An 18,821-nucleotide genomic window follows, 5' to 3' on the forward strand; every position below is an offset into this window, starting at 1 on the left:
GTCTTGGGGATGTGCTGATAAACAGGCACTCCTCTACAGGACCCTCTAAAAACAAAAGCGATTTTAATAGTTCTCGTAAAAGTTTGGGCCAATGGACTATCTCCTTTTTTGAATAACTTCTAGGGACCCCTGGAGAGGGAAAACACACAGCCTTGCATCTCAATTTCCGGTTCCAGGGAACCCAGGCTCCGTGGCTTACAGTTACCATGGCTCCGGGCGCTGTGCGTCTTACGTCATTCCGTGGCGCTGGAGGATGACGCAACCAGTTCCGGCGCCCTCTGACGGCGGGGGAGCAAGGTATAGCGAGAAAATTAGCTATTACTGTAGCAGGGTCATGAAGAAGAGGCGGCGGCGGGACGACGCAGGTGGTGGTGGCGGGGGCGTGAAACTGCGGTAGCTGCCGGCTGGGCTGGTGGTGTGGGCTTTGTGGAAAGGGCGTAGTTCCTAAACCCCTCTCCAGGCAGCGGCCGGGGCTCGGGGCTGAAAGCGGCCCTGGGGCCGCCTCCCCGGGCCCCCTGGCTCCGCCATGTTCCGCAGGGCACGCCTAAGCGTGAAGCCGAATGTCAGGCCTGGAGCTGGCGCCAGAGGCTCCACCGCCTCCAATCCCCAGCGTGAACAGGAGGCTCCCAGGCCGCCAGAGCCTACAGCGGCCCCTGCCCCGAAGCCAGCGGAGTCCACAGATGTGCCCCCAGTGGGTTTCGGGGAAGCGGAGCCCCAAGAAAAGACTCCCAAGAGCAGGTAAGTGTTTGCAGAGGGGAGCATTTTCATCTGTCCCGCCTCTCCCGGCATGTCACCTGGAAGCTGAGCAAATGAACTTTTCCGTGGAAGTATTCCCTCGCTTGCACTAAGCCTGGCAGTTGAGGCCGAGGAACACGTTGCAAACTACAGTTGGTCTCGCTGACCACAGGTTGTGACAAGTGTGGATGTGTTACAGTGTGTAGATTCTCGGGGAGGGGGTCTTCAAGCGGTAGTGGGAGGAATCCAGGTATAACAGTCAGGAAGTGAAGAATATCCACACGTGGTATTATTCATTAGAGAATTTTGATTACCGCAGTTTTCATTCTTTTGGAGTACTTTGGAGGGTAAGTAGTTTTTTTTTTTTTAATCTTAAAAACGTTTAATTTTAAAAGAAGAGCAGTGTTACTTGGATTCTGCTGATTTATGTCAATGGAAAGGAGGTCTGGTTACTTATTTTGACTTGAGAGTTTGCCCCTTTAAGTATGGTGACCATGTTTTCTGAACCGAGAAGCATGTGTCATGTTCCACATTTGGATTCAGGATTCTCCTACTTAATTTAACAATTATGGGCTTTGCCCAGGCAGAGTTTACTCATCTGCAAAATGAGGATAATATTACCTACTTCGGAGAGTTACTGTGGAGGTTAGAGATAACTGATATAAACCTCCTTGCACAGGACAGGGCAGAATAATTACCTTTATGTTTAAAGGTTATGGAGCAAAGTAATTAAAGTTAAGACATGTTAAGCTAATAATGACTTCTGTTTTTATACTATAAATGTAGGAAACCAATGAAAAACCAACCCTATTAAATGACAGTGAGATGGCATAAATTCTTCATATACTGTGACAGGATTTTATTCCTTTCTGTTTTTGTTTGTTTTTTGGGTGGGGAGGTAATTAGGTTTATTTATTTATTTTTAATTGAGGTGCTGGGAATTGAACTCAGGGTCTTCGGCATGCTGAGCATGCGCTCTACCCCTTGAGCTATACCCTCTCCCCCTTATTCCTTTATTTTTTAGCTTAACTTCTCCTGTTGGGCTCAACTCGTGCTGGGTTTAGGGTAGTATTTTGATAGCTTAGTGATGCTTGGTGATTTCTAAGTTTGTTACATGAATTTGTTTCAAAATTTCTCCCAACAGTGGAGATTAAAATACCAGTTACTGTTAATAAAGTTCACAGAGATCCTGTTAACTACATAAGAGTCCATGATTATTGATATTAATAAATTAGCCTGTAGTTTTGAGACATTTAAGCTTAAGGATATGGCTTTTTTATAGTTGACATTTGTTTATCTTCTTTTTTGGTGGGTCTTTGTTAATTGTAAAAATGTAGGGTATGTATTCTGACCTTGTGCATTCACATTAATTGGGTGAAATGTAAATAGCACATGTATCACATATAAGAGCTGAGATAAGAATTTAAATTGGATACTTTTTGGAAAGGTTATTCTGTAGGTTTAGGCATTTTCCACTTTTATGTAAAATTATCATAACATGAAAAAATTTGACTACTTTTAATTCTGGACTTATAAGTTCTTCATTTGCCTTGAGGCCATTACTGAAATATTTATATCCAATCCTTTATCTCTAACATGTAATTGGAGTGACTGAGTACTTGTTTTGAGTGAAGACTTTATTTTGATAGTGAATAAGCTGTTATATCTGACAAAAGTTAAGTGACTTCTGCCTCAAACAGAATTTTGTTTGATTAATGCAGCCATATGAATTATCTTCAAATACTGCAATACAAGTATTTCAGAGATTTAAAATTTTGTATGTTTGGTTTGACTGATCCCAAGTTGATAATTAAAGTATAATGCCAATAATTCAGATCAGTTTAGGGGGTGTCAATGTGGAATATAAACTTAATTTTAAGAAACAACTCTCATTTAATGCCTTTCAACCTTTAAAAATACTGAATCACTGGGCTGTACACCCAAAACTAATATAATATTGTAAATCAACTATACTTCAATAAAAAAAATTTTTTTAAGCTATCAGAAGAAAAAGCCTGTTAGTTATCTAGTAATTCAAATTAGGCTAATTAAGGTTTGTTTTGAAACTTAGGGGTTTTTCCCTCTGGGTTTTTTTTTTTTTTAAGGGACTAGCATGAGCATAAAATTATGTGCTATATATAATGTCTTAGGGATTTAAAGTTTGAAAAGGATCATCAGTCTTCATTAGAATTTCCATTTTTTAATTTACTAAACAAACATTTTATTGTAGCCTCTGTTCAAGTCATTGATCCACTTTTGCCAGACTAGTTTTTAAAACTAGAATATCGAAAAGAAGATCCACTTGTCCTTTTATTTTTCCTTTTTAAATTTCAACAGTGATGAAAAGACTGATGGTGGAAATGATGTTGAAGAATCCAGTAAATCTTCCTCTACTGTCTCACAGAGAAGAAAGCGAGTATCAAGTACTTCTAGTTTGGTTAAGCCTGGTATCAGTGTTCCTTCAGAACCTCATCCTTTATCTACAGTTAATCAAGAAGCTCCACAGCCAAACCCTGTTCCAACAAAAGAGAAACAGCCATGCTCAGACAGATACCGAATATATAAAGCCCAGAAACTGAGAGAAATGTTAAAAGAAGAATTGAGAAAAGAGAAGGTACGGTAGAAAATTCAGAATTTTGACTGTTGCCTGGTAGATTTTTGTTTTTATGTTAGTCAGGGATCATTTGGAGGAAAAATAAGCATCTGTAGCATTTTGATGAGGGAAACAAAACCAAATAACATTCCTCAAGTTAGTAAGAATATCACCTTTTGTTAACAGAATGATTAAGAAGCACTGTGGAGTTGATAACCTTATTTTTTCCACAGTATTAATTTTTATACATTTGATTCATCAATGTCTTTCATTGTTTTTGACATAAGCCACAAAAGGGACATCTTATGTGCATGCTCACACACACACGGATGGATACACATACAAGCATATTTATAAACTAAGCCTTCAGATTTTTTTGAGGATATCTTGTTGACATGAGTTATAGTCATTTGAATTAACATAAATGTAGTTGTGCAAAATGAATTGCTAATGTTTTTCTGAATTGTCAATATAGAGTGTAATAAATGGGGAAAATGTGTGTATACTTACAGTGCAGTCTATGTTCTTTTTAGTCTTTTTTTTCGTTCGGGGAGGTAATTAGGTTTATTTATTCTTAGAGGAGGTATTAGGGATTGAATCCAGGACCTCATGCATGCTAAAGCATGCGCTCTACCAGTTGAGCTATACTCTCCACACTACATTCTTTTTAATCTTGAAGATTGTTTTTCTGAAGAGGGCATTGTAACAGTAGTAAAACATGCAAGCTCTGGAATTTGATACTTTATCTTAGACTAAGGGATCCTAGATTCATCCCTTACTTACTATGTGACTTTGAACAATTTAGTTAATCATCTATGTCTATTTCCTCGTCTGTAAAATAGACTGATGATAGCATTCACCTCATTGGAAGATTGTGAAGAGTGAGTTCATTTGTGTAAAGTGTATTTAGGTTAGTGTCTAGCAAATAATAAGAACTCAACAAATGTCAGCTCTTATTAATTATAAAATGCCCCCTTTTAATTAAGAAGAGGGCACTTGGTGCTTTGTATTAATTGTCTTATTTAAATATCTGAACTGTGTGAAGTGGATATCACTATTTTATACAGGAGGAAATAAGCTCAGAGAGGTTATTTGCTTTGTGTCAAACAGCAGTTGAGGATATGGGATTTGAATCCATAGCCCCTAAAATCTGCCTCTAAAAGTGTTCTATAGAATCTGCTTAATTAGATTTATTTTGGGGAATTAAAAATTAAACATTTGCTTCAAGAATTTCATAAAATACATGGGATTCCAGTTCACTACAGGGCAAATAAAAACTGTACGTATAAATTCTCACTGAACTATTGTAGTTAGTATCAGCAAGCATGATTTTATACATTGAGCTTTTAGGCAGTCTCAGTCATTTTAGTTTTAAAATTAATTAATATGCTCTAATTTTTAAATATTCAGTATATAAAATTTTTCCTTAAAATTAGACATAAGTGTAGTAGGAATAATTTTCAAGCACTTGCAACGAATGCAGCAGTGGGCTGTATACTTAAATATATACATCTAAAATTCTTCTATAGTTATAAAATTTAAATGTATCTGTGTGTGCTTGTGTATCTAGAAGCAGTGGAAAAACAAATACGCCATAAATGAAAGTCAGGGGCCACCAGATCGTTCAAAAATGACTATGAGAGACTTCATATATTACCTGCCAGATAACAATCCAATGACGTAAGTAAACTTTATTTCTATTTTACTTTCTTTGAGTATGTAGTGACTTAAGTATCACTTTCAGAGTGCAGTTACAGCTCATATGATGCCCTTTTAAAAACTAGGGCTGTTTCAAGTAACTGCTTTCTTGGGGTGGTAAGTGATGCCCTTTACCTCTGAGATTAAAAATAAGATTAAAAATCAAGATGGCAATTTTTATTTCTTACATTTTCTTATATGCTATATTATGATCTAAAGGGATGATTTAATTTTTATACCCTACCTCTTAATTAAATATGGCGGCATTTGAATAACAAATCCTCTAAAAAAATTTTTTTACAGAGGTACTGGGGATTGAACCCAGGACCTTGTGGTGCTAAGTACACACTCTATCACTGAGCTATACCCCTACTCTCAAGTTTCTTTAATCAGACTTAGCCTGGGGAGGCAGAGAGTTTATAATAAATCTCCTCATTGTTGTGTTGTTGGTGGTTTAGCAAATGAACGTAGGAGTAGTGACATATTTTCAAGGTAGCCTTTATCAGGTGTACCAGATCTTTGGCCTAGTTGAGGGAAGGACCAGAAACTTAGGTTTTGAGTTGTTTGACATCTAGGAGTTGGAAACAGGCCCCCTAGGTTGCTTCATGCCTTGGGATTAGAGAGTAAGAGTGTTCTCTACTTAGGGCCTAACAAATTATTAATAATGATGACCAAAGTTTTTAAATGAAAAATTGACTGTTGGACCCACCATCATTAATAGTAGTAGTATGTTATAAAAAAAATTACAAATTAAAACTATTTGCTGCTTGCATCAGATAGAATTGTCAGGTAAAATTGACAAAATGTAGATGACTTATTTATTAAGAAGTATTTTGTTACTGTGTTTAATAATAGTTCTTCACTGGAGCAAGAAAAGAAAACTGAAAAATCATTGACACCAGTCCAGACCAGAGAGTAAGCATCTCATCTGTTTTGAATATATTCTGTTATGGGTACATTTTTTTTTTAATGGAATCAAATTATGCCTCCTGTTTTAGTTAGATTACATGTGATAGAATTTTTAAATAGAATCATGACAAGAATGGAAGTTACTGCCTGATTTGAGTCAATGTGAAATCCCCACACTATTTGTGTCTTACATATGTAAGTCAGTATTACGATTTTAAGTTAAAGCTTTTAGAATTTAAGAGTTTTGTTTTAGAATAAATACAAAATACAAAAGGAACAAAAGTGTACTGAGAAAAGTCTTCCAATTCTGTCTAGTAGCTCTCCCTGGAGGCAACAAATGTTCCCAAATTTTTAATGTATCATTTTAGTTCTAGTCTATGTCTATCCAAGCAAACATTTTTTCTTTTCCCTTTCATTTTCTTTACTTTCCCCTTTTACCTTTCTTCTTTCTTTCCTTTTTTTTCCCTTTTAAAGCATTCTGTATACACTGTCCTGCAAGAGGTATAGTTTTGATCCCATTAGAGAGTGTCTTTTTGTGTGCATACCTTCACTGTTACATATATTATTCTGTTCCCAAGAAATCCCTCCAAGAGACCTCTTAGGAGGTTATTGTAGCTTTGTAATTCAAAGTAGGGATTGTGGGAAATTAGCAGAAACATTGGAATTTTCTGCTTATCACTTCTGACATTTCTGGTTGTCACAAGTAACAATCATTAATGATTTTGCTTAGAATCCACATTGTTTTAAAGTAGAACTCTCAAGATTTAGAAGTAAGTTATGTTTTTTATAGATTTATAGGTTATGTTTCCTTCAATAAGACCTTAAGGAGACTGTAATTGAATGGAAAGTATATGGAATTTGGAGTCAATATTTGGAAAACTGTATTTGGCTGCTTAATCTATCCTTGCTGTTGTGTAATCTAGAGCAAGACTAATTTATCTTCTCCAAGCCTCAAATGGATATGAAAAACTAACCCCCAAGGGTTATTCTGAAGAGATTATAAAATGATCTGAAAACTAATGCTGTATAACTATAAGGGTTATTTTTGTTAATTCCATAATATCTGGATGATTTACTCATAACCTTACTGAGATAGAAAAGATGAACATTTATTTCTCTTTATTTTCAGAGAGAGTAAAGCCTCTTACTAAATGCTGCTAGATTAAATTAGAGAAAATCTTATAACTACGTCCTTAACAACACAGAATATTTTCAGTTAGGTTATAGGGAAAGTAAGAAATAGCTAGAAGGTTGAATTTGCAGTAATTTATTTTACAAGTCCCTGATCCTGAGGGAACATTTTTGTATGAACTAACCTGTCTTTACATTTGGTAGGCAGGAAGGTAAGAGTACTCCTGATGGTGAAGATAATGTCGAAGTAGAAGAAGAGATGGATGATGGGCCATTGCTGGTTCCTCGAGTAAAAGTGGCAGAAGATGGTTCTATTATTTTGGATGAAGAGAGGTAAGTTTGAAAAAAGAGAGGGAAATTGTGGTTTTATGAGAACAAATGTGCTCTGTCTACTGAGGGAGATTAAGTTTCTGTATTTGTCATTGTCATTTAGACTCTGATGTTTATATTTGTATAATGTGTGTTGTAAATAGGTAGGTTAGATTCATTTATAATTTTTTTGCAATTTTTATAATGCTGTCCTTTATATGAGAAGATGGTACTGCTGATCTGCCACCCACTAACCTACTACTGTTTTACTGACTTTATTGGTAATTAAAATGAGCTGTTGACCTAATCACATGCTGTCCTCCACTGCGGATAGATTTTCAAGATTGACTCAGACTTTTTTCTCTTTAATAAGCATCCTGAATTTTGAGATTATTTCCTGTTCTTTTTTTTTTTTTTTTTTTTTTTTTTAGTGGGAGGAGGTAATTAGGTTTATTTATTTTTTAGTGGAGGTACTGGGATTGAACCCGGGACTCTTGGGCACACTAAGCAGGCACTCTACCACTGAGCTATATACCCTCCTCCGCCAAAGATTGACTCAGTCTTGATGTCGGTATTCAACCTTCACATTATGAACTAATACTGTATTCTGGCATGTGATGATAACTATTGAAGATACAATGAAATGTAGTTTTAACATATTTTATGATTGTTTTAATGGTGAGGTTTTATTGACTTTCTGGCTTAATTTCTTAGTATAACATTAACTTTCTCAAATTTGGCATTGTGAAATTTAGTTGTCTTTCCAATGAGTATATTTTAAAACAGAAAATAAATTAATAAGGAGATAAAAAGGAGGGGTGGAAAGTCTGACAGTTTAATTAATTACAAATCATAGCATGTAAGTTTTATGATAAACAAAAATTTAATACTATTAATAATAATTGTTTTTGCATATTGTGTTCCACTATTTTGTGAAGATGATTTTACTGGTCATTAAATTGTTGAAAGCTTATTTAACTGTTTCGTGTTCAGGGGTTTTGCATGATAAAATAATGTATATTAAATATAGGAGACATACAGAAATCAGTAAAAAAAACAAAGAATGTTTTAGGTGGCTGGCCCAAAGACATTTTGTATATTTTATATTGCTATTAAGGATTTTGGGGGAAAAAAAGTTGGCATTTATTTTTATTCCATGGAAATCATAGTTTAAGTGAAAATTAGCAGATTCTTGGAAAATATGCATACCTCAGATGTGTATTATGGTTTTGATATGACTTTGCTATGGTAAATTTCAAAATATAACTACTAAAATCTCATTTACTGTTTGTTTCCTTGCTTGTTTTTAGTGTAGATCTGTTTAAAAATATGTTTCTTTCAGTTTAACTGTAGAAGTTTTAAGGACAAAAGGCCCTTGTGTTGTTGAGGAAAATGACCCCATATTTGAGCGTGGTTCTACAACTACATATTCCAGTTTTAGGAAAAATTACTACTCTAAACCGTGGTCAAATAAAGGTAACTACTTTTCATTTTAAATTTTGTGTATTATTTATTTGAAATGAAATAAATTATTTTCTCTGTTTCTGAATTAAATCAGGTTAAAAAACCCCAGCAAACTGCCATGTTTTCTCTCTAGATAATTTTTTGGGCACCTTTCCCATCCCCTCTACCACACGTCTGACTTTATCTTAGAAGTCTTTTTAGGAGTTAGCATTATGGTCATTTTAGCTGAAATATTCCTCTCTGTCAAATCTCTGTACAACAGGTACTTTACATGTTTGTAATCTTTGTACAATAAGTATTTTAATGAAAAATTAATAATATTTTTAATGCTCACAAAAATGTTCTACCTCAGTATTGTATAATACAGCTTTTAATGGTAGTAAGTACACAGTTTAAAAAATATATATTACTTTTGCATGCTGTTGCTTACTGCTTATTTTTTATTATAAAAATAATGCAGCTTGTTTTGAGGAAAAATTTAAACACAACAGAATAATGTAGAACAAAAAGGAAGATTTCTTTCTCTGACTTCCCCAGTTCTCTTCTCTTGAGGTTACTTCTGTTAGCAGTTTCTTATGTGTTTTCTAGCTACTTTCTTTCACATACTGCTTAGCACGTCTTAGTTGCTTACATTAGCAGTAATATTATACTCGTCATGACTGACAGTTTTCTTCAAGACACTTTAAGACCAGATAGGCAGAATGTCTTTTTAAAAATCCCTGCTACTTTGGTATGAACATGCAAATTTCTTAAGCCATGTTTCTGTATATAAGTTTAAAAAAGTGTTTTTATATCCATGAGGTTCCTTGTAGGAAAACTGAAATATGTCTGTGTACATGTACATAGATATATTTCTATGTCTAAAGATTTACTGGACTTTAGTAAAAAACTTAAGTACTGTCAGAGGGGAGGGAATAGCTGAAGTGGTAGAGTACATGCTTAGCATGTATGAGATCCTGGGTTCAATTCCCAGTACTTCCTCTAAGAATAGATAAATAAGTAAACCTAATTCCCTCATCCCACCAAAATAACAACAACAACAACAAAAAAAACCAAACTTAAGAACTGTCAAATTTATTTTTACCTCAAAAGATATACTTATGTAAGATTTCTTTTTCCTCTGAAATATTTAGGAGATTAATTCTCAATCTTTCTGAATCTTTATTTTTACAGAAACAGATATGTTTTTTTTAGCCATCAGCATGGTGGGAACTGACTTTTCTATGATCGGACAACTTTTTCCTCATAGAGCCAGGATAGAAATTAAGGTAAAGTAAAACCATCACATTTGTTAACTGAAAAGAGACCAAAATGTATTACTTTTTAACCTTTGATTGAAATCTCATTCCATCCTTTTCCACTACTGTGTTTTTGGTACAACTATCCTTTAACAGCTCATAAAGTAGTGTAAGGAGGGGAGGGTATAGCTCAGTGGTAGGGTGTGTGCTTAGCATGCACAAGGTCCTGGGTTCAACCCCTAGTACCTCTTATAAATAAATAAGTAAGTAGGTAAGTAAATAAATCTATCTAATTACACCCCCCCAAAAGTAATGTAATATTTCTCAATTCTAAATTGAGTATAATCTCTTTAACCTCAGTATTACATTTTCTGATTTGTATCTACCCACTTCTAAAACAGATTCAACCAACCTCGGATTGTGTAGTACTATAGTATTTATTATTGAAAAAAACCTATGCGTAAGTGGAACCACACAGTTCAAACTCATGTTGTTCAAGAGTCAACTGTAACTGTAGTCTTTAATATGTAGTCACATATTTGGTGAAATTGTTTTTCTGTGACTATTTTCAAGATTTTTCTCTTTAACTTTGGTGTTCAGCAGTATATTTATGATTTGCTTAAGGGTTTTTAAAAAATTTTTTTCTGCTTTGTTCTCTACTTCTGGTGCCTCACTTACATGTGTCAGTCTGCATGACATTGTACTAAATATTATTAAAGCTCTGTCTTTTTTCTCCCTCAAGTCTTTTTTCTTCGTTTCAATTTGGTTAGTTTCTGTTACCATGTTTACAAGTTCACTACCCTGTCTTCTGCTATCTTCAATCTGCTGTTAAGCCCGTTCAGTGATTGTTACATTTCTGATATTATATTTTTTATTTCATTTCCCTGATTGTGCGTCTCATTTTCCTACCTTTTCTCATGTCTTGTGGTGGTGTTTTTTTTTTATTGCATGCTGGACATTGTGGCTGATGTGTTGCACAATACCTAGATTACGTTTGCTTGCTTGTTTTTCCCTTAAAGAGGGTTGAGTTTAGTTCTAGAAGGCAGCTGATATATTGCCAACTCTCCTTATTCCTGTCAAGGCTTAGTTTTAGGCTTTATTAAGATTGATCTTTACTCTAGGTTTCTCATCTGAACTATAGAAAATAATTCCAGTTACTGTTTTCTAATTTCTCCAAGGATGGTCATATTAGTCCCACTGTACGTGCATAGGAAAAGAAGGTAATTTATTACATGGAGTAGATACCTTAGGGCATTAGGGCTTAATTCTCATGCTAGAACTTCGATTGAGAAAGGCTGCTTTAGGCTGTCATCCCTGTCTTTAAGTGGTGGTTGTTCTGGTCTGAAGTGAATGTCTCAGTGTTATCAAAGTTTTTCCATTCATGTGGACTAGAACCCTGTCATCTCACTATGTTATGTGACTTCTAGTATCTTTTTTCTGTTTCCGTCCCTGTAGTAGTAATTCTCCACGCCCTATGCTCTGGGCATATGCAACCCAGATGTAGACCAACAACCAATGGGATACTTCTGCCAGGCTTGTGAGGCTTTTCTTTAAATAGCTCTCTTCTCTGTGGAACCCTGCCCCTAAAGATTCTCGACTTCCTCAGCTCAGTGGGATCTCTGTGCTCTAACTGGTCTTTATCTCTCCTTCATTGGTTAGGAAATTTAACCCAAGCAGAGAGAAGGATGAACATTGGTACATCTTTTGTTTCCTTTCTCTCTGGGGTTTTAGGATTGTAGTCTTGCTCTGCCTATTGTCCAATGCTTGAAAATAATCGATGCATTTATTTTGTTCAGTGTTAAAGTTATTTATGGTAGATTGGATGTGTGGAATAAGCCCATAACCAGATACTTTGTCAGGACCAGAGGTTGAAATTAATTGATTTATTTTATGATCGTGGAATTTGGCCTACAGTGGTTCCTGTCTATGAATTCAATAACTAATACCAATACATTCTTCATAAAAGTTTTACATTGTTCTAAATTCTATTCCCAATTAGGTAAAATATGATGTAGCCATGTTTTAGAATTGAATAATGCCTAAAGCCTATTGGCATTTCTCTTAGGATGTCTAATTTAGTGATTGTAGCCTATCACTTTTTTGGAGGTGACTTTTGTTAACTTTTGAGGAACTGTTTAAAGAATAATATGATTTCTTAAGGGAGAAAGATGATCATCCTTGAAAACTTCTGTATTACTTGGTAACAAGTATTATGAAGAAAGATAAGAAAAGGAAAAAAGGAGGGGGAGGGTATAGCTCAAATGGCAGAGTGCATGCTCAGCATACACAAGGTCTTGGGTTTAATCCCCAGTACCTCCTGTAAAAATAAATAAATCTAATTATCTCCATGCCCCCTCCCCCCAATACAAAATGAACAAAAAAAGAATTTAGGAGTGGAAAAGAGGGGTAATCTGTAAATTGAAAGATGTTAGTCATATGAAGCTTTAAAATAATAAGCAAGGCTAAACTACAGAGCTTAAGGAGTTACCCTTGAATGATAAGCAGTAAGAGGATGCAAGAAAGTTATTGCTTTAAAAGTCAAGTTAGTGCTTAGGTTCTTTTGGAGGGAAAAGGGGGGCCATGAAGCAGTTACTTTGTGTGATAGCACTCTTTTTTTCTCAATAAAATGTTTGATTTTTGTATTTTTAATGAAAGCTTTTAGGCAACTGATAAGAAAGGAGAGACTGGTTGATTCTTCCCTCTCCTAGGATGTGTATGTGTATGTATATTCCCTCAGACTTTCTAATGTCCTTAGAATGCATTGAGCCTTAAACCTTTACCATCTCTATCTTAAAGGAGATAATCTGGAGTGAAATGGACTCTTTGGTCCTCAGAAAAGCATAAGGTGTTCCTTAATATCAAGAAGATTCTAAAGATTAACTTGGCCTGCTTCAAAATTTTGCTTGTTTCTTTACAGTCTCCCCTCCTTGCCATTAAAAACATATTAGAATCATAGTGTAAGAGGTTTAATATGATATAAATATACTAGTTTTTAAAGAGTTAATACTGTTTAGTTTAATTGATTACAATTTGATCTGTTTCTACACTAGTTGACTTTGTTTTTTTTTTCCTGTCCTCTGTAAATCTAGCTTCCATTGCTGATTCATGCTGTTGATCATAAGGAGAATCAGAGAGCTCATATAAATCTTTCATCTCTATTTTTAAAAAGCTAAAGGTTTAAGTAACTCACCTGTTAGCAAAGATATGTTATTTATTAAAGAATCATATGTTATTAAAAGAATTTCATTTTGATATTTTTAACATAATTTTCACTTGTTACATGGGAGAAAATTACCATAGGTTTTTTGTTTTCTTTTGTTAACAGAATAAATTTAAACGAGAGGAGAAAACAAATGGATGGAGAATAGACAAAGCATTCCGTAAGTATTAAGACTTCTTTTACAACATACCATTTGGAGAGCCCCCAAAATGACCAATGTTTTGTCTTTGGTTCCAGTGTGTTTTAGATTTGTTTTATCCTTATATTGTCATGGGATGAGTAGGACTGGAAGTTTTTCTCTTTATCAGTTCAAATCTGGCACTTGATACAGATCTGTAGGTAAAGAAGTAGCTGAAACATCAAGAAGAAAGTAAGCAGAGGTCTGAGTCCAGGAAATTAGAGGGACTGAAGATATCACTTCTAAGCTCTCTTTGTTCTGGGAGAACTGTTTTGAAAAAGTTAATTGTTTCTGGAAGATATTATACTATAGATGATTCCTTACCGTGGTCAGTCTGTCACTCAGTCAATAATACAGACCACCTGCTGTGTGCTAGTCACTGTTGCGGGCATTGAGGATATAATGGGGAACAGTGCAGATGAGAATCCTGCTTTTAGAGCTTTAAGTCTAATTGGGTGGAGAAAGAATATAATTTCAGGATAATTTCAGATAGTGGTTAATTTCTAAGAAGCAGAAAGTAGGAGTTGGTGTGTGGATATTTAGATTGGGTGTTCAGGGAAGTTCTGTCTGAAGAGATGACATTTGAATTTAGATCTGAAGGAATTTATGGATTGAAGGAATGAAGTATAACTTTCCACCTTTAACTAATAGCCTCATTCAAATTAACATTGCTTTTTTTTTTTTTTAAGTCCAGAGAAGGACATCAAGGGATCTGTAAAGAAAAACAGAATTAAATGTACTGTTTAAAGTAGTTCCTGTGTTCTTTGTTTGGAAGATAATTACTAACATTTTATGATTAATAAACATACTCACTTTTCATTTGCTGTAGTCAGTCCTGATCTTAGAAAAAAATTCTAAAGAGAGGTACTTAGATTGTGTAGCAGGTACATTTATTTTATGCGTAGACACAAAGGTGGACCCCATCCGATATCAATGTGGTATTGTGTTCTCAGAAAAACCACTTCCAGGAATGGCTCCTGGAAGCTCTGAAATACTGTAATCCTGAACCCTTTCCATTTTGGAGAAGTGGTCCTGAAACTTTTCATTATGTTTAATGCATTATAATAAAAAAAAAATCCATAAATCTATAAATAGTCTTTATGGGGTGTGGAGCCATTGTTAAGATCATTATAATAGAATCTTTAAAATTCACTGTTCAGTGTTTTATAGTGGAAGTTGTTAAGAAAAAAAAAAACCCTAATGATTTTTCTTGGAATTTATATCTTGAATTTTTCTGAGAATCTTTATGGATTGAGTGCTGTTTTTCAGAATCATTCTTGTGGACGGTCAGAACAGATAAATGCTGGGTCCATGATAAAACAGGGCTTTCAAGAATTTCAGGTTTGGGCTTAGTTTCCTGAATCTGGTTTATTTTTGTTTTGGTATATACCTCGTTTTCTAAGGCTGTCTTATCTTGTAATCCAAACAATCTTGGGGCTTACGTATATAGAGCACCACTTAGTCTGCATTCACTGTTTGTATACGTAGAGCTTAAGCAAGGATCTGACTTCTGGAGTGGATTCATTCTGGTTTGTTCATGGATTACTCTTTCTGGTATAATACTGTTAGTGGGTATTTAGTGAGAGTGGGCCTGATCAATACTCATTAACTTCCCTCTTTGCTAATATTTGAAAGAGCATAGTTAATAGTGAAAGGGTTGTAATTAAGTGAGGACATAAAGTGATGGATAGGCTTTTGAGGACTTCTTAGTCATCCTAGCTTTTTAAGAAAGTGTATTTACAATTTATGCACAGTGTAATTTGTAGTTTGAATTTTGGTGAAGAATACACCTGTGTAACCACCACATAAAACAAGACATGGGACATTTTCTTTTCTTTTTTTTTTTTTTTTTAATTTAATTTAATTTTTTATTGAAGTACAGTCAGTTACAAAGTGTCAATTTCTGGTGTACAGCACAGTGTCCCAATCATGCATATATATACATATATTCATTTTTATATTCTTTTTCATTAAAGTTTTTTTTGGGGGGGACATTTTCATCACTCCAGAATGGCCACTTGTTTCCCTTTCTCATCAGTCTCCACCGCTAATCCCGACTCAGGCAACCACTGTTTTCATTTGAATCATCATAGATAGATTAGTTTAGCTTGTTCTAGAACATCTTACTCATAGAATCAAATAGTATGTGCTTTTTAGTGTTTAGCTTCTTTCATTCAGCTTATTTGTGAGATTCACCTGTATTATTGCTTGTATCAGTAGTTGCTTTTTTTTAACTAATGTATTACTTTTTATTGCTCAGTGGTGTTCTGTTATGACTCTACTACAGTGATTAGCGTTGTTTATTCTGCTAATAAGCCCTTTTGCTTTTGATGTTATGATACCTAAGGAAAAAAAATTTAAGTTATTTTTCTTTTTTTAAATGAAAACTTGAAGGTTCTCTCTTTTTTTTAAACAGAGGAAAAGCGCCCTTTTGACTTCGATTTTTTTGCTCATTTGCTTCAGAAAGTTCTTGCTGAAGAAGAGAAAAGAAAACAAAAATCTGTTAAAAATCAGAGTTTAAAGGAGAAAAAGTCCTCTAAATCACGGAAAAATGTAAAAGGTATTTATTTAAAAGAAAGTGTTTTATTTTAGTTAATAGTAATAGACTTGCAATATTGTCCCTCAAATCGTAGAGCATTCATATCTAGTTCAGGTAGTTGAGATCATCAGGGCATCCAATTGGAGGGAATTCATGTTTCTTAGGTCTCCCAGTCATCTGGCCCCAAACAGCAACTCCCTTTTAAATTTTGTAATTGGCATGACTGGGCTATTTGACATCTTTCTTGCATCTAGGACATAGTTGTAGCTAATAAAGGAGCAGTAGAATTTTGGGATGTCTTGTGTGGTTACTTACTGTCATTTTCCTCTATAAAACAAATCTGAAACAAAAGTCTGGTATTAAAAAAAAATTGAACTCTAATATTTCAGGCCTGTAACTAAACTGTATTGTTTGAGCGAGCACAGCTTATTTCTGAGGGTCAATATTGACTTGTACCAGGTAGGAAATTCTTATATGTGGGTGTTCCTATTTTTAGGCTTTTATTTTCTTAACTATTTGAACTCTGATCTATGAGGATAATGTTTAGCTATAACCACATAAATTAAAGAATCTTGCAACTACAGGGAACCTTATGTATTAGTTATACATCCCAGCCCCTTTCCTTTTGTTTTAATGACTCAGAAATAGCCTCAGAGATCCTAAGTCATTTTTTCCCCTAAAGTCTCACAGTGTTAGTGGTGACAGAGGCAGGACTCAGCCTAGGACTGTGAGAGCCTGTGTTGGAGGACCCCAAGACCTCCCCCAGGTTCGATTATTTGCTAAGATTCACAGGATTCAGCATATAGTTGTACTAACAGCTGAGATTTATTGTAAGGAGAGGATACAGAGCAAAATCAGCAAAGGGAAAAGGCACATAGGTCGAAGTCTAGGGAAAACAGTTGCAAGCTTCTAAGAATCCTTTCCCAGTAGAGTCATACAGGTTGTGCTTAATTCTCCAGCAAAAAGTAGTGATGAGATATGTAAAAAACTGTCTACCAGGGAAGCTTGTTAGAAACTCAGCACCCAGGGTTTTTGTTGGAGGCTGGTCACATATGTAGACACCTGCCTGGTGTGTACCAGAATTAAAAATTCCCAGAAGGAAAGCAGTTGTTCAGTAGTTGTACAAACAGTTTAGGTTTAGCGAGCCACTTTTGTCAGGCTAGTGGGAACTCTCCCCAAACCCAAGTTCTCAGACACAGTCCAAGAGCCAACCTTTTAAGCAGGCACTTCAAAGGAGAGCAGTGAGGCCTCCTATGTTAACTCCTTTCTGTACAGAGCCAGTCTAGAACTTCTTCTAGAGCACAGTGCCTCTATCTTTTTAAAAGTAGTACTAACTTCAAAGTTATTTCTGTGTAGAAATTTTTTTTTTGCTTACTATATGTAGCCCTAAGAAATTTAAATTATATTACTCTGTCAGTAATTGTATGATTATTATGTTAATGGGTAATAGCATAAGTCAGTCACTGTATCTTATTTAATGTGAGAACTTTTCAGGTATTTTATTATAAGTCTCAGAGTTTAAAAATTGCTGATTATTATTCTGATAAAGAATAAATCCAGTATTTTTTTTTTTAGTTTTAAAATTTTATTTTGACTTTTCTTGAATAAAAGTAAATGACATTGAATTTTATTATTTTTTAAGGTTAGTTAATTTTAGAGACCATGTCTGATGTACTGTTGTTGTAAAGTTTGTTTTTGGTTTGGATACTCTTTTTTGTTTTTGTAAAAGTAATTTATTATTTTCATCTTTTGATACACTTAACTGTTAGTATCCCTTCAAGGAAAGGCACTAGAAATTACTTAAAAATATTTGTTAATAAGATTGTTCATTAAAAACAAATGATACAGAAAATTTTCAAACTCTTTCCTACCCTGCCCTCAAATCAAATTCTTTAGATTTCTTAGGTATAATTATTGGTAAACTCTTCTATGCCTACGTATGTATCTTAGAGTACATGTAATTGTTTTTCTTAAATAAAAAAGAGATCATACTATGCACATTTTTCTGCAACTTGATTTTTTTATGCAACAGTATTTTCTGAGATCTTTTACACTGCTACATATAACCTCATTATTATTTATTGCATGGATTTTTATAGTATAAATTTATTATAACTTATTCAGTCATCCTCTATTGCACACTTTAGGTTGTCTTCAAATCTTTGCTCAGACATTGCTAAATATTTGTCTTGCCCACCTTTAAGAATTTTTCTGCAGGTTGTTTTTATAACAATTTCTCTTATTTTCAGTGAAAAAAGTTGCCAGTGAAAGAGTGAACAATGATCTGGATGAGTCTGTGAGCACTAAAATTTCAGACACAGGAGGATCTCAAAAGGATACTCAGACAGTTGAAGAAGAACAACAGTCTCTGACTTTATCAGGACAGGATTCAGAACAGGTGACATTAGAACAAGACCTAAATCAAAAGAAAAGGAGGAGAAAGAATCAGGATGAAGGTGGTAAACAAGTCAAACATCTTTCAGGAAATGCCACTATTCAGCCAGGCTCTTCTAAAGGAGAAAAACACAAAAGTAAGATTATTATGTATTTTAATAGCCCCTATATTACTTGTGAAGACATGTACACTAATATGATGTATAACTGAAATATTTTCCTCCTGGATGGTAGCAACTAATAATGCTTATTAATTGATTCTGTATTCATAGTCCTGTGTTAAACCCTTTTATTTTTCGTTTAAAGGAAAAAAAAATTTACTGTTAAAAAACAAAAGTGAAATGGGGAGATTTTTCTCTAAAATTTGTCTCTAAGATGTTACCTCCTATTTACTCCCATTAATGATGATTCTA

The 18,821-nt window shown here is 34.5% G+C and overlaps 1 protein-coding gene across 6 annotated transcripts in view; it reads left to right on the forward strand.

Moving 5' to 3' along the window:
* Positions 1–176: 176 nt before the first annotated feature.
* BDP1 (BDP1 general transcription factor IIIB subunit) overlaps positions 177–18,821 on the forward strand; it is a 67,719-nt gene continuing 49,074 nt past the window's right edge. For 4 of the 6 annotated variants that reach the window (XR_012504744.1, XR_012504743.1, XM_074359393.1 and 1 more), the window contains exons 1-11: positions 177–297; positions 538–738; positions 3,073–3,349; positions 4,899–5,008; positions 5,882–5,941; positions 7,271–7,399; positions 8,718–8,851; positions 10,013–10,107; positions 13,403–13,457; positions 15,892–16,035; positions 18,264–18,545. Coding sequence is in view for 4 of the 6 variants with exons in the window: in XM_074359393.1 (XP_074215494.1) it covers positions 254–297; positions 538–738; positions 3,073–3,349; positions 4,899–5,008; positions 5,882–5,941; positions 7,271–7,399; positions 8,718–8,851; positions 10,013–10,107; positions 13,403–13,457; positions 15,892–16,035; positions 18,264–18,545 (1,531 nt within the window). In the remaining 2 variants the exon portion in view is untranslated. The other 2 variants (XM_074359399.1, XM_010949315.3) reach the window with 2 other exon arrangements.

This window comes from Camelus bactrianus, chromosome 3, assembly GCF_048773025.1.
Source record: "Camelus bactrianus isolate YW-2024 breed Bactrian camel chromosome 3, ASM4877302v1, whole genome shotgun sequence".
In the NCBI taxonomy this organism is placed as follows: domain Eukaryota; kingdom Metazoa; phylum Chordata; class Mammalia; order Artiodactyla; family Camelidae; genus Camelus; species Camelus bactrianus.